At 36.6% G+C, this 17,729-nt stretch overlaps 1 protein-coding gene across 20 annotated transcripts in view; it reads left to right on the top strand.

Annotated features, from left to right (window-relative positions):
• LOC123762305 (collagen alpha chain CG42342) overlaps positions 1-17,729 on the top strand; it is a 492,619-nt gene that overhangs the window by 423,925 nt on the left and 50,965 nt on the right. For 13 of the 20 annotated variants that reach the window (XR_011228729.1, XM_069325408.1, XM_069325410.1 and 10 more), the window contains 5 exons: positions 1,850-1,918; positions 3,875-3,931; positions 4,573-4,761; positions 9,595-9,666; positions 10,662-10,706. Coding sequence is in view for 19 of the 20 variants with exons in the window: in XM_069325408.1 (XP_069181509.1) it covers positions 1,850-1,918; positions 3,875-3,931; positions 4,573-4,761; positions 9,595-9,666; positions 10,662-10,706 (432 nt within the window). In the remaining variant the exon portion in view is untranslated. The remainder of the gene's footprint in view (positions 1-1,849; positions 1,919-3,874; positions 3,932-4,572; positions 4,762-9,594; positions 9,667-10,661; positions 10,707-17,729) is intronic. The other 7 variants (XM_069325395.1, XM_069325389.1, XM_069325382.1 and 4 more) reach the window with 4 other exon arrangements.

Raw genomic sequence — 17,729 nt, 5'->3', positions numbered from 1 at the left:
ATATCACGTGTAGTCCTTTTCCCCGTTGATTTGGAGACGAGGAGATGTAAAATAAATCACTGATGCATTTTTTCCGTCTGAGATCTTGACGTCTTGGGAAATTAGGTCACGGGTGCTGTTGACTTTAATGCCTTGTGCCTATTTTTTGGTGCTCACAAATAGTTAAGGCACACTCAGTTTATTACCCGTTATTGGGGTCCTTTGAGTGATTTACATAGTTCTTGCCAGTGCCTACACTTTATTTAACTATCGTAAACCAGTAGCTTCTCAAAATAAAATGTTGGTTATCGTGGCATTTGTTTACGTAAAATATAAATGAAAACTCTCTTTTATCTTATACAAATCTTATTAAAATATGTAACTTAAGAGGGAAGAAACTTTAATTTCGTTAACCTTGAATGTCACACAATGTATATCATTCGGCAAGATGACACATAAGAGCCAGATTTAATTAGCAATATAGATATATGACGCAATCAAAATATTAGAGGAAATATAAGCAGAAGTCGTCAATGCGAGGCTCTGGCGTCCCCAACCTTCCCTGCAGGTCTCTGAGAGGGGCTCCCGGGCCCAGTAATCCGCTTAGGGGAATCATATTCAACCTCTTGAAGGACTCATCCTCGTCTCCTTCATGAGTAATGGAGCACATTTACAATTTTAAATTTTGTATAAGCGTGTAGGAGAGATCGCTGTAAATAAATAAATATATATATATATAATGTTTTCAACTCATAGTGTTCATTAGGAATGGTGTTGGTGGTTCCTAATGAAACTACAAGCTAAGATCTGTCATCGTACATCAGTTCATCTGTCTCTCTGGGCCTCACCCGTCTATGCACGTGTGTGTGTGTACGTGAGTACACATGCGCGCGCGCGCTTCCCAGCTGAACGATTTTAGCCGTGTAATTACAATTTTTTCGCGCGAATTGGCACTTTTAATTAACTTTGTAATGATGGAGACATTTCTCAACAGCTTTGTTCTTCAGAGTTACCTCTGGCAGTCCCTAGAATCTGTCTTAGTATATCAACTATAGTTTTGGTTAATTAACTATGATGCTGGCTTTATTAACTGTAATACTGGGTAATTAACTGTAATGTTAGCTATATTAACTGTAATGCTTGGTATATAACTATATGGCTGGGGATACAGTATTAACTACATGGCTGGATATATTAACTGTGTTACTAGGTAATTAGCGCTAATGCTCGATAATTAACTATAATGCTGTCTAATCCTAATGCGGGGTAATTAACTGTATATTATTTCATAATTACTATTCTGGATAATTAAGTATTATGCTGGTTTTTCAATGATAATGATGATAATTAATTCATTCCACTGCTCGGTTTATCAATTATAATGCTAGATAATTATGATGATAGTGTATATATATATATATATATATATATATATATATATATATATATATATATATATATATATATATATATATATATATATATATATATATATTTACACTATTTTAAATTTAATTATATTTTATGTCATTTCCGTTTTTTTATTATTATTACTACTGTACTTTTACACATGAAATAATGTTTTTAGTTTTCTACTGATGTAGGTCATGGCGGCAATACTTTTCCTGAAGAGTTTCTCTTAACATATCTGTATATCTTGGTGCCTCGCTCGGTACTAAATACTATATAGCATATAGTTCCATAATTACAGCCAGATGGACGTAAAATTTACTTCCAAACGTCGACGGCTGACTCCGCGCCCCTAACGCATTAGGGGAAAAAAGACATAAGCAGCCCAGTTTTGAATCCGCTGTTTATATTCGAATGCTCGTGAAGCTTAACCCAGAACCCCGCTCATATTTTATTTCAGGGCATTAAAAGGTCTATAACAAGCTTGGAGGGTGGCACCTTAGGCTATGCAGAAATCATCGCTATTAAGGTGAGGCTACGCTGGATCCTCAACTCACAGGAAGCTTGCCTCTACTAATATTCTGCATTTTTCTCCGGTGTTCGTAACACTGACTGTAGTTGTACACCATATTTAATCTATTAGTGTTTTTTTTTTAAGTTGAGGGGGGGGGGCGTGATGATGTGTTGCATGACTATCATAGCAGCTTTGGTTTATTAACTGTAGCCGATGTCCTTGTGATGTCTTTGATGTCCTTATTACTTATACAGTACTTTTATTAAGGCTAATTTTTGTCAACCTGTGACGTCATAACTGTAAACATGTCAATTTTTTTGTTGTTGTCCCTTAAAACAAGTGAAAATTTTTAAACAACATCAACGATGCTCATTATCATGTGCTATCAAAAAAAAAGTTTTTTTTTGCGATGTAGTATATTAAATGATTACAGACGATGAATCACAGTAACGTGTTAGAAGATATTATGACCCATCCTCACACCATGAGATGGAGAAATAACGATCCGTTGGTTCGTTGTTTCTTCGTTTTCTGATGTGGGGTTTGGTCGTCAAATGATTTGAGATCTATTCTGACACAACTGCAACTGTTACTTTTAATGTATGTACTGTATTTCTGGCATTGTAGGTGTAAATAAAGTACTACTCATGTCTTTCCCTAATGCTAGTGTTTGTGTGACGCCACAGATATATATATATATATATATATATATATATATATATATATATATATATATATATATATATATATATATATATATATATATATATATATTTATATATATATATATATATATATATATATATATATATATATATATATATATATATATATATATATATATATATATATATATATATATATAACGGATGTAGTGATTACTGTAGTGCTTTACATATGATGTATTCGATGGTAACTGCACTTACATTGTATAATAAACTTTCTTGTAGTTTCTTTATTGTGTTATACAGTAATACGATAGAAGCATTTTTAGCCCTCCCACATCTGTTGGTGGGCTATGCATATTCCGTATTTTGTTTGCCATAAATGCTTATTTACCTAAAAACATTAACCTTTCTTATTGCTTGTATATTTGTTTAAGAAAATCTACTCCAAAGCTGCATATAGATGTAGAACGTTTGATTATTTTTCTCTTATTAGATCTGTTACTAACACGAGTTAAACTTGGAATTTGATGTGCTGAATACACTAATTTTTATTTTATTTGCAGACATCATTGTTATTTTTGTTTATATACTAATCCCAGCACTCCTTCTAGAGCACTGTCCAGTCATCTGTGTGTGTGCCTGTATCTTCTCTATGCCGGCACACCGCCATAATTACTACCACACATCGTCAGTGTACAATATTTAATAAATCAGTGTTGCACCAACGCCTCTCAGAATGAGTCACAACTTTCCACGATAGCTTTATCGTTGGTTCATCTAACATGTTTCTTTTTTTGCTGGTTTGATTAATGTGAATGAATATTTGTTTCATTAATTTAATGTTAGATGCCCCTCTTTTTGATAATTACTTGACGTTGTTCTTCTTTTAATCATTTCTTGACGTTAGTTGTATTTTTCGAAATCCACCAATGTAAACAAAAAATATTTGAAATTTGGCTTATTTTTCTTATGCAGTAATGTAGTTATTTAATTTTAGTTTCTTAAAATAATACGAACTTAAAAAATCTGGACATATTAAGTGCTGCAGGACGTTAAATATATTTTTAGTAGCTTTTGTTTAATAAGATTTATATGTTTCTGTTAATTAATGCAGTGGACTGAGGATATTGACTCAACAAGGAGGCTAAATAAAAGTTCTAAGTAACCTAGAAAAAGACCTATCCTAAGAAACTAGGTTAGGTCTAGTAACCTAAGAAAAACAAACTATGTGATGTGGTCTGCTCTTAAGTGGCGTTTTCTGTGGTGCCGTCTTGACTCTTTATGTCTTATGCCCTTGTTGCAGGGAACTCCAGGAGGAGTCTGGGATTCCATAGACTCTGATAGAATATTAGCTATTAAAGTAAGTCTTTTTTTTTACTTTTGTGTTTTAGACATGCACGGGGTCATGACATGTCTGTATGAAAGTATTATACGTTCTTATTAAGATTTTAATGACAGTTTCTCTTCTAACTTCTCTAGTCTGTCCCCAGTAAAGTTCTAATTTTTAAATACCTATGCATGTTATCATTTAACCTGATGCATAGATAGATATTAGCAAAATATAAAGAATTAAAACATGTTGGGGGGTTTAACAATACATGTACTTGGGTTACAAGAATGAATGAAACATTTGCACCAACTTTGAATAGATGACTTCTTGAAGATACAACGCCAGTTTAATTTGTAGTGCAATATATGTACAGTACTCATAAGTTCTCAAAAGTACATTTCAATCTAAAAAATAATACAGGTAATACTGAATTTTGTTTACGAGACAATACAGTACAGTAACAGTGGAAACCTGACTAAATAATCTACCATTATTTCACACTATAATTCTTTTAAATGAATATTTAATGATCGTAACTTGTTTACATATGTATAGCCATATTAGCTTAATGCTTGCTTTTGATAATTACTTACAATCACTTTAGAATGAATGAATGGAGAGAGAGAGTCTGTCACCCATATGTTGGCATATATTAACCTTTCCTCTTGTAGGGAGACCCAGGGAGTCCGGGCCCCCCAGGGAGTCCGGGGCCCAGTGGTAAAGATGGACTACCTGGCATGGACGGCAGAGATGGGTACCCTGGAGAGCCAGGGCCCCCTGGAGAAACGGGTCCGGTTGGTGCGGCGGGGCCCCTCGGACCTCAGGGTCCACCCGGCCCTCAGGGCCCTCAAGGGGAGAGAGTGAGTACTTGGCCCCTTAATTCTTCGCTTGTTGGTATGGCTTCTCTACTTATTATTTAGTCTTATAGTTATTTAATTATCTGTAATTAAATAGGGGTTTAAGTTGGTATTTCTTGTGGAAGTTTCCTCTTAATGTTAGATTTGATTTTTATTGTACCATGCACTATGATGGTCTAAATTTAGCGTAGCTTGTATACTAGTTGGTGCCGGCAGTTACCTCCTACAAGGGTGAATACAGGATGTTATGTATAGATCATTATAATGTTAAATGTCAGTAACATCTTAAAAACATTATAACCATAACGTAAATGATTTAACAAGCAGTTACGCATCTACTTGCGACACATGTTCATCTTTTCTCAATCTTTGGCGGCTTTGTTTACATTTATTAAACAGTTTACGAGCATCAAAAAAACAAGTCCATTATGGGTTCACCATAGCCTGTGCTACTTGGAACTGTTTGTTCCCAGTAGCTGAATCTAAAAGTTTAGTTCATTTATTATGCACCCCATACGCATCTTGTGGGTATGGGGTGGAGGAGGCCTGATCGACGACCGGGCCGCGGAGACGCTAAGCCCCGGAAGCACCTCAAGGTAACCTCAAGGTATGGGGTGGGCGGTAGTGGAAAGGGTTACAGAGGCACATAATGGGCTCAGGGACTGAACCCCACAATTCATTTACCTCAGCAAGTTACAATCTTGATGGGCTAGTTACAAATTCAATGCACATTGTCACATGAACAATGGGCTGGAGACCGACCACAAGTACAGTTTCTAATTTAAGCAACTGACATATGTAGAACTTCACAGTTAAATGTTACAGTACCTGGATGAGGTTCTGGGAGTTCTACTCCCCAAGCCCGGCAACTTATGAGAGCTTGGTCCAACAGGCTGTTGCTTAGAGCGGCCCGCAGGCCCACATATCCACTATAGCCCGGTTGGTTCGGCACTTCTTGCAGAAAACTGGCCAGTTTTTTTCTTGGAGATTTGTACTTTTGTTCCGGCAATATTTCTTATACTTCCTAGGATATCTTGAGGTTATCTTGAGATGATTTCGGGGCTTTAGTGTCCCCGCGGCCCGGTCCTCGACCAGGCCTCCACCCCCAGGAAGCAGCCCGTGACAGCTGACTAACTCCCAGGTACCTATTTACTGCTAGGTAACAGGGGCATTCAGGGTGAAAGAAACTTTGCCCATTTGCTTCTACCTCGTGCGGGAATCGAACCCGCGCCACAGAATTACGAATCCTGCGCGCTATCCACCAGGCTACGAGGCCCCATGGATACGGAACAGCCGTGGACCTCTGATGTTCATACAGTGTTATTATGGTTATAAACAGCTTCCTAGTGCTTCGCAGCTCATAAACTGTTTAATAGATGTAAAGAAAGCTGCCCAAGCTTGAGAAAAGATGTGTACCTTCGAAAGTACTTGTGTAACTGCTTGATGAATCCGGCCACGGCACGTATCTAAGGAATAAATGCATTTCCTACAAAACATAAATATTAGTGAGTATTCTCAATCCTTTTAAAGTCATTATTGTACTGTACTACAGTTGTCTAATTATAATTAAAGAACGAAACTGTAGAGAATATTTGTGACTTACAAATACAAAATAGATGCCCTTTGCATTATTTCCTGAATCCACCCCAGCTGTGTATGCCAAGTACAGCTTTCTCACGTGTATTTAAAAGCTTCGTCTTATCAAATTGCTTTGTTACTGCCTTTTATGATGCTTCCGACTTATTTTACTGTTGTACATGACAAAATTTTGTTTATTTAATATTTATGAATCCTTTTTAACCACCAGCTCACAAAATCTTTTGCTCTGACAAAGCTTGGGTAATCGGAGTGATGTTCACATAGTTGAAATGACCTTGAAGAGTTGCCGGATTAAATTGATTTGCCTACATAAATGGTGTGTCCATCTCTTGACAACACAATATTGATAATTAGCAAGTACTGTACAATACTATCTGAATTTACCCGAGGGCCACCATTTTCTCTAGTAGCCTCGCTGGGGATAGGAAGCCAGTGGCCAATGACCGTGTCAAAAGCACCCCGATTTATTCCCTGATGATTTTTTCCAGCTGGATTTTGAATTCCAGTATTTCTTGGTATATATGGCTTTGGCGGGTAGGTAGTTCCATAGGTTTGCAGCCCTATGGGTGCATCTCCTGTTTTTTTATTCTATTTACCTGAGGGTCACTGACACTAGTAGACTTCGAGGAGGACAGGAAGCCGGCGGATTGTCAAAGGTTCCCACCATTTGCCTTAATCTTTTCCAGTGGGATCTTATAAATTGAACAGAGTTTTGGCATTTACTGTATTGTGATGACTTGTTTTACGTATATACAAGTCACTATACAGTATTGTGACTTATTGAGCTGGAAGCCATTGTTCCTTGTATGTGTTATATTTGGCCTTTTAAAAAAAGTGGTCTGTATCAACATCCTCCAAATTGTTCAGTATTTAAAAGTTTCGATATCAGTTCAGTCATGTCTGGTTTGCTCTATTAGTTCTGTGGCCTCAACCTTTGCTGATATGCAAGATGACTGTTCTGAGATGTTTTTTGTTGCCTGGTGGAACTTTCTCCAAAGCAGATATATCTGCTGGTGTCCCGTCTTCCCAGCACTCTGTCTTATAACGCTTTCAAATTACTGATGGTTTTGGCCTCCACCACCTTCTCACCTAACTTGTTTCAACTGTCTACCACTTTGTATCTCATAATCCTGTATTATACCTTATACCTGTATCTCATAATGTACTTTGTTTTTTTGTGGACTGCTGCCTTTTCTAGAGGTTGTACTTGGTTGTTAGCAATTTTTTTTCTTTTACTGCCTTTGTCGTCCACCTATTTTTTTTTTATTTTTCTTCTTTCTTGAGGTTATCTTGAGATGATTTCAAGGCTTTTTAGTGTCCTTGGGGCCAGGTCCTCGACCAGGCCTCCACCCCCAGGAAGCAGCCCGTGACAGCTGACTAACACCCAGGTACCTATTTTACTGCTAGGTAACAGGGGCATAGGGTGAAAGAAACTCTTTCCATTGTTTCTCGCTGGCGCCTGGGATCGAACCCAGGACCACAGGATCACAAGTCCAGCGTGCTGTCCGCTCGGCCGACCGGCTCCCGTGTACTTTCTTTCTTGGTGTGTACTTTTGAACAAGTTCAATGATAACCTTTTTTAAATTTTCTTATGATAATTCCATGCCTTAATCTATTAACTCCATCTAGGGGCTATTTTGCAATTCATCTCTCATTTTTTTGTCTCTTTTGAATCTGTTCTAGAAAGTCATCATCCCTGGATGTTAACTTGGGTTTCCATAATTGTAGTCCATCTCAGAATATTGTGATCACACAAAGGGACCGGCTCCTTCCCTACCTGGATTTCATCAGTTTTGCCCTCTTCTGATGTTAACACAAGATTTAGAATGCCGTTATCTTGGGTAATTACCTAAGTGTAATTACCCAAGTGTAGTTACAGGATGAGAGCTACGCTCATGGAGTCCCGTCTCCCCAGCACTCTCTGTCATATAACGCTTTGAAATTACTGAGGGTTTTTGGCCTCCACTATCCTCAGATCCTCCACCCATCCAGAGGGTGGGCTCTGTCACATGCAGCTAGAAAAGGGAGTCTTGTATAAGGTCAAGAATTGTTTTGCCTACCACTTGTTGTGTTAGATTCACCTAATCTGGATTCTTAATCTAGAACCTAATTAGATTTCAATTCAGATTCCAGTTCAGTGATTGGGTTTCATCTGCAGCATTTATCATATTAAATCAGTAATTTCCTCTGCTGTTGCAGAGTCTGCCCTGTAGCACACTCCCACTCTGTTTACTACTACTATATTTTGATCTAGTAATTTGCACTATACAGATTCTGAGGATCCCAAGGTGTTTAGTTCCTCATCGCTGGTTGCAGTCAAGTCCTCTTTTACATATAGCACTGCCCCACCTGCTTTTGTTGTTTTGTCCTCTCTGATAATTCAGTGGTATCCTGTAAGATAGAATTCATCTTCAATTATGTCTTTTCTTCCCCATGTTTTGCTGATCCCAATTATGTCATATATTCCTGAATTGCAATTGTGATAATATTACTAGATTAGTGAAAGAACTGCTTTTGGAACATTATTTTCTTATCTGTCTTGAATCGGTATCACCCTTTTGGCTTGGTTGGTACAGTGATATGTACGTTTGTATATATCACTGTGTACAGTGATCACATATATTGTACAGTGATATTTACTACCTATCTACCACAAGGTAGGTAGGTAGGATATGACCCCCCTCACTTCTTGCATTAGATACTTGATGGTTAACGTCATTGGACACTGTTCTTCCTTCATATTCCAATTCTTATTCTGTCCTTACATGCCTTCCAAGTTATGTATATAGTCACTCTAGCTTAGCCCTTTATCCTGATAATTACCTTGCCTTGGAAGCTGTACCATTATTGTACTGCTTCATATGTAGTAAGATAAGGAAATAATATTTATGTCACGAGTTTTTACTCAGATATACTTCATGTAACATGGTAGAGTAATGGTTGACTTCTGTCCACATATTTATTCATGTAACATGGTTTAGTTCTATCAACATATTAGTTCATGTTAACACTTTCAAGCAGTGCCTAAGTGCTCATATATTGCTCATATTATCAGTTTACAGCAGTGCAGTGACTGCATCAAGATCAGAACCCGTCATTTGGAAATGTTAAAGTCACTCATGCTATGTGGACACCATTTACATTGCCTCTTGTTTAACCTTATCTGTTATTCCCTTCCTACCTCCGTGATTATGTTGTGTTCGTGATCCCATATCCACGATCCCATCCCTGGATCAGGGTTTTCGGGGAATGATGGGAATTCCTGGCATGGACGGCTTACCTGGACCAATTGGACCACGCGGTTCACCTGTGAGCAAATGTTTTCAGTGCTGTTGGATGTAACTCGGAGTGGGTATTGGCACTGTGTCAGAAAGATGCTTTAAAATAAGTAATATACACAACATGATATGAATATATGAATTAAATATGGCTTAGCATTTGAGAAAGTAGGCTTATCAAGAGAGAAAACAGTGTGCAGAGCTACTAAATAATGGAACATGTGTGCTTATTGGCTAAGTTACATAACAAACATTCAGGATTATTCACTAATGTACACACTGAATAAGTAAATATCTAGAATTATTGACTAATGTACACAACAAATATGCAATATTGACTAATGGTCACTTTAAGTATGAATAATTTTTAACTAATACAGTATACTGTACACATACCAAACATGCTGAGTAAAGTACACACCAGACATGCTGGAATATTGACTAATAGGCACTACAAAAAACATTCACACCATACACCTGCAACAAATAACAATAATGAATATATATATTTAGCAAGCGCAAGTACAAACACGTATGTCCACTTCTCAGAACTGCTAGTATCTACTATCTACATCAACTATTTTGTTCACTGCATAAGGTATTTTAAAATTATTTTTACTCAAGCCATAACTGAAAGATTGTTTATCAACTAACAGAAAGCACTGGGTGAGACGATCAGTAACTATTATCTGCCTCACATAGGCCAATAGGCCTTCTGCAGTTTGTTATTTTAGGTTCCTATGTGCTGGTGTGACATGTAATATTTTTTATTTTTTTATTTTTACATTGTGCATCTTTATATTAACTGTGCCTATACCCCTTCCTATATTGTTCATAGTTATTACACGAGTTCATAAGGTATTCCCTTTTTGTATGAATTTTAATTTTGATATGGATGCAGAATTATTACTTGAAGTTACGTTGATTCTGATCCATTATTCTGTGAAATGTTTGTCAGCAGTGGTAAAGATCAAAATATCCAATATGTATGTGGTGTGGCTTTTAATGTTCCCCTGCCTTGCCCAGGGTCTGGAGGGCAAGAACGGAAGTAGGGGCCCACCAGGACTGCGAGTAAGTTTAGCGTATTCTGCACGCTCACACTAACCTTGTACAGTGCTATTGCAAATTGTCACTTGTAATTCGTATTAGTAGCCTACAGTGGGTCTAATGGTATGGTCATCTAAGGTGTACTTCTTCCTTGTAGGAGGTCTGTATAAAGAGAAATATGCCTTCTTTAGGCATATATAATGTCTTTAATAATATATGCCATACAAATATAGTATTGACAAGCATTACTCCTGGGCACTGAGGAAAATAAATAAATCACAAAATCTGATATTAAAATTAAAATATAAACTCCTTAGTTAATTGTGTTAATTTCTCGAAGCTTTGTAAATTACAGAAATTATGCTTGCTGGGCAAGAAGTTACTGAAATTGTAATAGCACTGTATTACTATTGATGATTATCCTCGGTTAAAGTCATGTGGATCAGATTTTATTTTTTATTCATGAAATTTGACTGGAGTCAAGGCTGCTCTGTTATTTTCAAATTTACAAATATTTTGACTCAAATTTTGCCATTTTTGGAAAGTGCAAATTAGATGACTGTGGGATTGCGTACTTCTTCATGCTTTTTACCATGTTAGGACTTTTGTATGCACTGTTAGATATACATTATATAACACTGGACAATATGTTTGTTATGTCACTGACAGTGTAACAGTTAAATGTAATATAGAAATACTGTACATAAGAGACCCAGCTTTTACACATGTCTGTTAAAATTCTTGATACATTAGATGTTAGAGACTGTAGATGTCTGTACTTAATAATCTGATACTGTACTAATCTGTAAATAGTAGCTGCCTTTGCTAATACTAAATCACACCACTCCATCAAGAACAGCACCCCTTAATGTAGTGAAGTGAATGTGAACAAAATGATGTCTGCATTTCATCTGTACTCATCCCTAGTTTGACAGTCTTAATGTGGATTTGTAACCCATTTGCTCTTGTCAGGAGGCTTAACATCATCTGCTTTCTGTTTTAATACCCTAATTTTGTCTACTTAAACTATTACCTTTCTCAGAGTCACATAGGGAACACAATGAACAATCTTCTGATCATTGAACAACTTAGTGAGTACATGAAATAACATGGTGAAGACACTCAATATGGTGAATAACTCGGTGAATATGATGGCACTGCCTAGTGAGTATAGCACCAGAGTGAAACATTGAACAACCTAGTGAGCAACCTAGCACAGCATCATAGTGAACAGTGTGTACAATCTAGTAAGTACAATATCATAGTGAACAACCTTGGGAGTACAGGCACAGTGAACAGCTTAAAAGGCACAGTGAAGAATCAAAAGTCTGTGACTCTCCAACCTCCGCCCAGCAACTACACAAATATTTTGGGAGCAAAGGGAATGCCTCGACGAAAGAACATGACAGGTTGCCATAAGTGTTATTGAATCGACCAGGTTATGATGGCTATCAGGTATATTGGCTGTTACCACGAATAGCCTTCACATGATTGGGATGGGACTTCACATTGTTAGGATGGGACTTCACATGGGTAGAATGGAGGGCTTCACATGGTTCAGATGAAGGCTTCACATGGTTCAGATGGGAACTTCACATTGTTGAGATACGGGTTTCATGTGATAAAGAGATGGTTGACCATATAAAGACTTTATATGGTCAATTTATAAGATTGAAATAAGAGGCTTTACGTGGTTGAAATAGAAGGCTTTACATGGTTGAGATCGAATTTCATATTGTTAAGATGGAGGATTTATATGGTTGAAATAGGTGGCTTCATGTGGTTGAAATGGGGAGGGGCATTTTGTGATTGAGATGGAAGGGTTTTCTGGTTGAAATAGAGAGGCTTTTCTTGGTTGAGCTGGAGGGATTGAGGGGAGGGGTGCTTTTCATGGTTGTGATGAGGGTTTTTTCTGGTTGAGATGGGGGTGCTTTTCCTGGGGGGGAGATTGAGGGAGGGGGGGCAGGTACCTGGCTGAAATCAGGATGGAGAGGTGTTTCTTGGTTGAGATTAGAGGTTGGGGGGCTTTTCCTGGCTGATATAAGGCAACTACTCTGATCGATCTGCTTTTTGTGAGCAAGAAGACATAGGAGAAGCCTTCATTTAAAAAAAACCTAGTATAGTATTGTATTATAATGTTATCTTTTTTTGAAAAAAATAATGCATTATCATAATAATTATGTACAAAATATACAAAGGGTGTGTTACAGAGTTACGATAATTATTATTAGTACAGTATTTTCTGGGAAGACCCCTTCAATTGCTCCCTAAAGCTTGTGGCACTCTCACTGTAGGGCCGAAGTAGACATGCCAAGCTTTCAAGACACTTTCTTCGTACTGGGGGCAAGTGCCATTCCACCATTATGTGATCCTCCAAGGGGCAGTGAGTGAGTGGAGATCAGAGATAAACTCTCTGCCAATATAAACTGCCCTTGAAAATTCAAATATTACAAAACAATCCAAAACTTTCACCAAGAAATACTTTGAGTTCTAAAGCAACCAAGCTAAACTCTGCAATCAACCAAATGCCTCCCTTGGTAATTCTCTCACCTGGCTCCAAGGTGAATGTCATTTCTACTGGGAACTATTTTGGCTTCAGCTAAGTAGCTAGCTATTCTTTTGAACTTCAGCCTGCCCATTTGGGACCTTCCATCTTAAATTCCATAAAATGCTTTGAAGGAGGAAGTGTAATAATATTTGTTTTTATAGTTAACAAATCAAATTGGAAAATATATCATATAGCGATTTGCACACAAAGATGTAATCACAGATAGCGATTGAAGCAGTGTAAGAGTTAAGGCTCCTGTACTTTGATTTGTATCAGATATTTATTTCTACAAATAAATGTGATGTGATAAGCACAATAAGTGGGCAGCAATGTAGAGAAACACAATGATGAGACATTAAGTCTTATCTACAATTAAAGTTTATTCTCATCTAAGTGTTTCTCTAAAAATATATATGTATGTACACAATGCCTACATGAAACCTTTATGAAGCTTTGAATCATGGCATCGTTTATTCTAGCCCATCATCAAATCTAAAGGGTGGTAATTTTAGATGTGTATGTACTGTACAAAATATAGACTATACCAGTAGGTAATACAGTAGTCTGCATTTTGTACATTCATCAGCTAGACTATTTAAAACTATGACTGAGACATGCTTCATTCACTTCCAACCTGTAATATAAACACACCCAAAATCTACGTAACAAAATTACCTTGCCTAACTTTTTCTAGGCCTATTTATAAACCCCCAGTTTATACTATGTAAAATTAATTTACATGAAAACAAAATGTTATTGCACCTTATCAAAAGTGCATCTTAGTTGGTTACCAGAAGTACAAGTTAAATACTGTACTGCTGATTTATTAATGTTGGCAATAGTCAGCACTGTATGTAGTATGTGTTATTGTCTTGGTGTGGAGCATAGTTTCATTTATACAAAATTTAGGATAAATTAACTCGTGTATCATTTAAATAAAAATTCAATATACATACACTATGCATAATGAACATGTTTTAAGTTGTATTAAGAGTTAATGTATCTTAACTTTTGTGTATAAAAAATGCTGTTTATAAGCTGTAAAGGTTTAATGTGGACACTTTGTATAACCTCTTCCAAATATTTGTACCATGAAGATCTTTTGAGGTAAAAGAGGTTCATTAGTTTGTTAATAGCAATAATAACAGTATTGTGATGATTTTTATTCATACCAATTTTCACATGTTGAATTTGTATTTGTTGATTTACTCCTATGTTGTTGATCTGACTTTTTACTGTTGAAGTGTGTAAGATTGTTTTACCAATTCTCCAAGAAAGAAATTGAAATTTTCAGGATCTTTCCAATAGTCTTTCCAAGGAACTTTTGCCCCAACAACACATTTCCACGGGATCTCAACACTTGTCACATTTACATATCGTTTGCCCTAACCTATACGTTACTAATTTTGTTTGTATTGCTATTATTTTTTCCGATTTTTTGTATTAGAATTGTGAGAGCTTATCACTAACTTCATTGCCTCAGTCCCCATCTAGAAATACTTGAACCTTTCTGTAATACTACCTAATATGTTACGTTCAGTGTTTCAATTATCTTCATTATCCGGGTTTCCTCCTTTTGTCTTCTTGGAGCTGTATTTTGAATTTATTATTCATTTGTAGATTCATTTTTATTGCTTTCTGGTTGCTCATTTTGGTAATTATTATAATAACTAATATGGTGCTATATACATTGCATTATCAGTTACCTTGGACTGTTCACCTCATCTTTGAACTTTATTCTCACTTATTTTAATTTTGTTATAAATGCTAGCGTTAAAAAAAAAATCTCATTACATATCTATTAAAGCTAGCAGATCTTCCTCTCATCCCATCCTTCAGTTCTCTTCCATATTCCATCCTCCCTATCTCTCCTCTTTTTTTGTTTCTATCATTCTGTCTTTAACAAGACAGAATGCTTCTCTCTCTTCACCTCTTTTTTTTTCAATTCATGCTTTTTCCCTCCTGTCCTTTTGTCAACATTCATCAACTTTACTTTACATCATGCCTAACTGCACTTATTTAACTGCATTATATTTTATTCAATTCACTCCGGATTTTTCTGACATCAACACGCTTAATAATCTATTTTTTGTAATCTCCTTTCTGCTTATTCCTGCATTTCCTCTTACTACTTCTGTGTGAAACTCTATTTAACTGCTATGATTGGTGTAGCTTTTCCTCTATGTTTATTTCCACACCCAAGTGTGTGTGTTAACACCTTTACACACTATACAGTACTAGTATTTTCCTCATACTTATTGCCTGCTGTCTGGACTTTAGGACTTAAACTTACTACATAGTTCTCATTTTCTCATGTCACACATATTTTGGCCATTCTTATGGTTCTGTCCACATTAACCCGTAAACAACTTCATGCTTTCTCTTATTATTTTTGTTTACTTTTGAATCTTTATCACCTTATCAGTGTCTTACCATCTTAATCACCTTTCTGATTTCATAGCATGGTATGCTTTATTTTGTCTCCACTGCTGACAGCCAATGGTCTACTCATCCTCCTCTTGGCCCACCTTCATATCACTTCCTTGCAAATGCCTAACCCCTCCTCCTATATCCTGACTGACCCGCCATGGCTCCTCTCCAGGGTGAAAAAGGGCAGAAGGGTGACCGCGGTATCACCACCGTCAACGGGAAGGAAATTCCTGCTGGTATTCTTGAAGGACCCCCAGGTCAGCCTGGTAAGTTTTGTTAAGTTCCTTTATTATTTTATTTTTATTTTACACACGCACACATACACACCACAAAATAAAGAATAATGAATCGGGAAGACAAGACTTTCAGTATGGAAACTCGATATTATTAATGAATTGTTGTCAGTGATATCTCGTCGGCGAGCAATCTGTATTTTTAAAAGTTGAATCACTATTTTTCTGTATTTTGTGTACAAGATGATTGTGATCCAGCTTAATTTATGTTCTGTATAATGTAGATATAATTGTAAATTAATTTAGTGACTTTACTGGCTTTGTGAATCAAAAGATATACAAGTATGGATGTATTGTATGTTTATAAATAAAATACAGTATCTCAGTTTGAGTTTGATTAGAGAAATGTAATCTCTTATGATACTGTAAAAAAAGAGGGTTATAGGGAACTCAAATATATTGTGAGATATATTACACCCTGTAATCCTTAACAACACATTAAATTCTAAGCAGTCCCTCACTGGGCTTGATTCTCTCTCACTTTTAAATTGACTGTGCAAGTTTGTCTGTGGTTGCTTAGACAACTTTTATTTTGTGAATATGCATTGAGTTCATTGCCTTTGATATGCAGGAAGTCATCTTCTGCATGACTACTTCTGCAGGTAAAGAAACAAATGCAAAATGCTTTTGGAAATGCTTTGATAATTACTCTCAGGTTTTTAGTTTATGTATGTTTGAGAGGTGACCAAATCATTTCTGTAAAACATTGCTCATATTGTGATTAATTATAGATTGATAGGTTGTCAGGGATTTAAATAAAGACATGTTTTATGTTACCCAGCATTTTGTATTAAAACAGAGCATGAAGCTTATATGGTAAATATAAAGCTTCAGTGACCAAAACTTGCCATATGTTGATTGTTTTCTGAACCTTAAAGAAATGCTTCAGTATCAGTATATTTTTTGCAAGCTGCCAATTTTTTTTTAAGTCAGTTCAATAGTATAAAATTGATTGTAATTTGTAGTTTTGTCATTTTTTTTAACTTTAAAAAAATACCAGTGGCACAAGGTATTAAAATAGATGCTTTCCTCGGTCGTGACAGGTCCTTCAGGGCCACCTGGGGTCCCGGGGGAACAAGGACCAGAAGGTCCAATGGGCCCCCCTGGGTTGGACGGGGAAGAGGGGGCTCGAGGACCTCGGGGAAGGAGGGGAAAACGGGGCAAGAGGGTATGTACCATAATCCTGACTTGATACCCTCTGTGGTGCGGGGTATGCCAGGCTGGCCCAGGCTTCTACACACTTTCCATGTTTTGCCACAGTAGATGAGCCAATTCAAGAAATGAACTTTTTCTATCATGCATTCCTATCATGTTATTGTGATTTGGGCAGCTTTCTTTTTCTAATATGTCAATAAATGGCAGGTGTGTAGTGGACTCGTTTTACAGCATTCAGTTATTGTTCTTGGTGGTTATTGTGTTCACTATGACCCGAACACTTATGAAATGCTGTTCAACATTGCAGTTGGCATAACTTAATCCACACATTCAAAACTAGTTCAAGAAGTGTGGCCGAGCAGGTGAACAAATCAGCCCTTTAAGTATAATTTAAATAGTGCATATATTATCATGGATATTATACATGAAAATATATCATCGGTACATGTCACGTAAACAGTTTAGTTCACACCTCAGCTTCACTTCATATTAATGCTTGGTTTAAAAAATGATAATATAAATAGTGCATATATTATCATGGATATTATACATGAAAATATATCATCGGTACATGTCACGTAAACAGTTTAGTTCACACCTCAGCTTCACTTCATATTAATG

Source organism: Procambarus clarkii, chromosome 2 (genome assembly GCF_040958095.1).
Source record: "Procambarus clarkii isolate CNS0578487 chromosome 2, FALCON_Pclarkii_2.0, whole genome shotgun sequence".
NCBI classification, from domain to species: Eukaryota; Metazoa; Arthropoda; class Malacostraca; order Decapoda; family Cambaridae; genus Procambarus; species Procambarus clarkii.
Note: the sequence above shows the minus strand (reverse complement) of the source record. Positions and strands in the feature narration are given on the sequence as shown.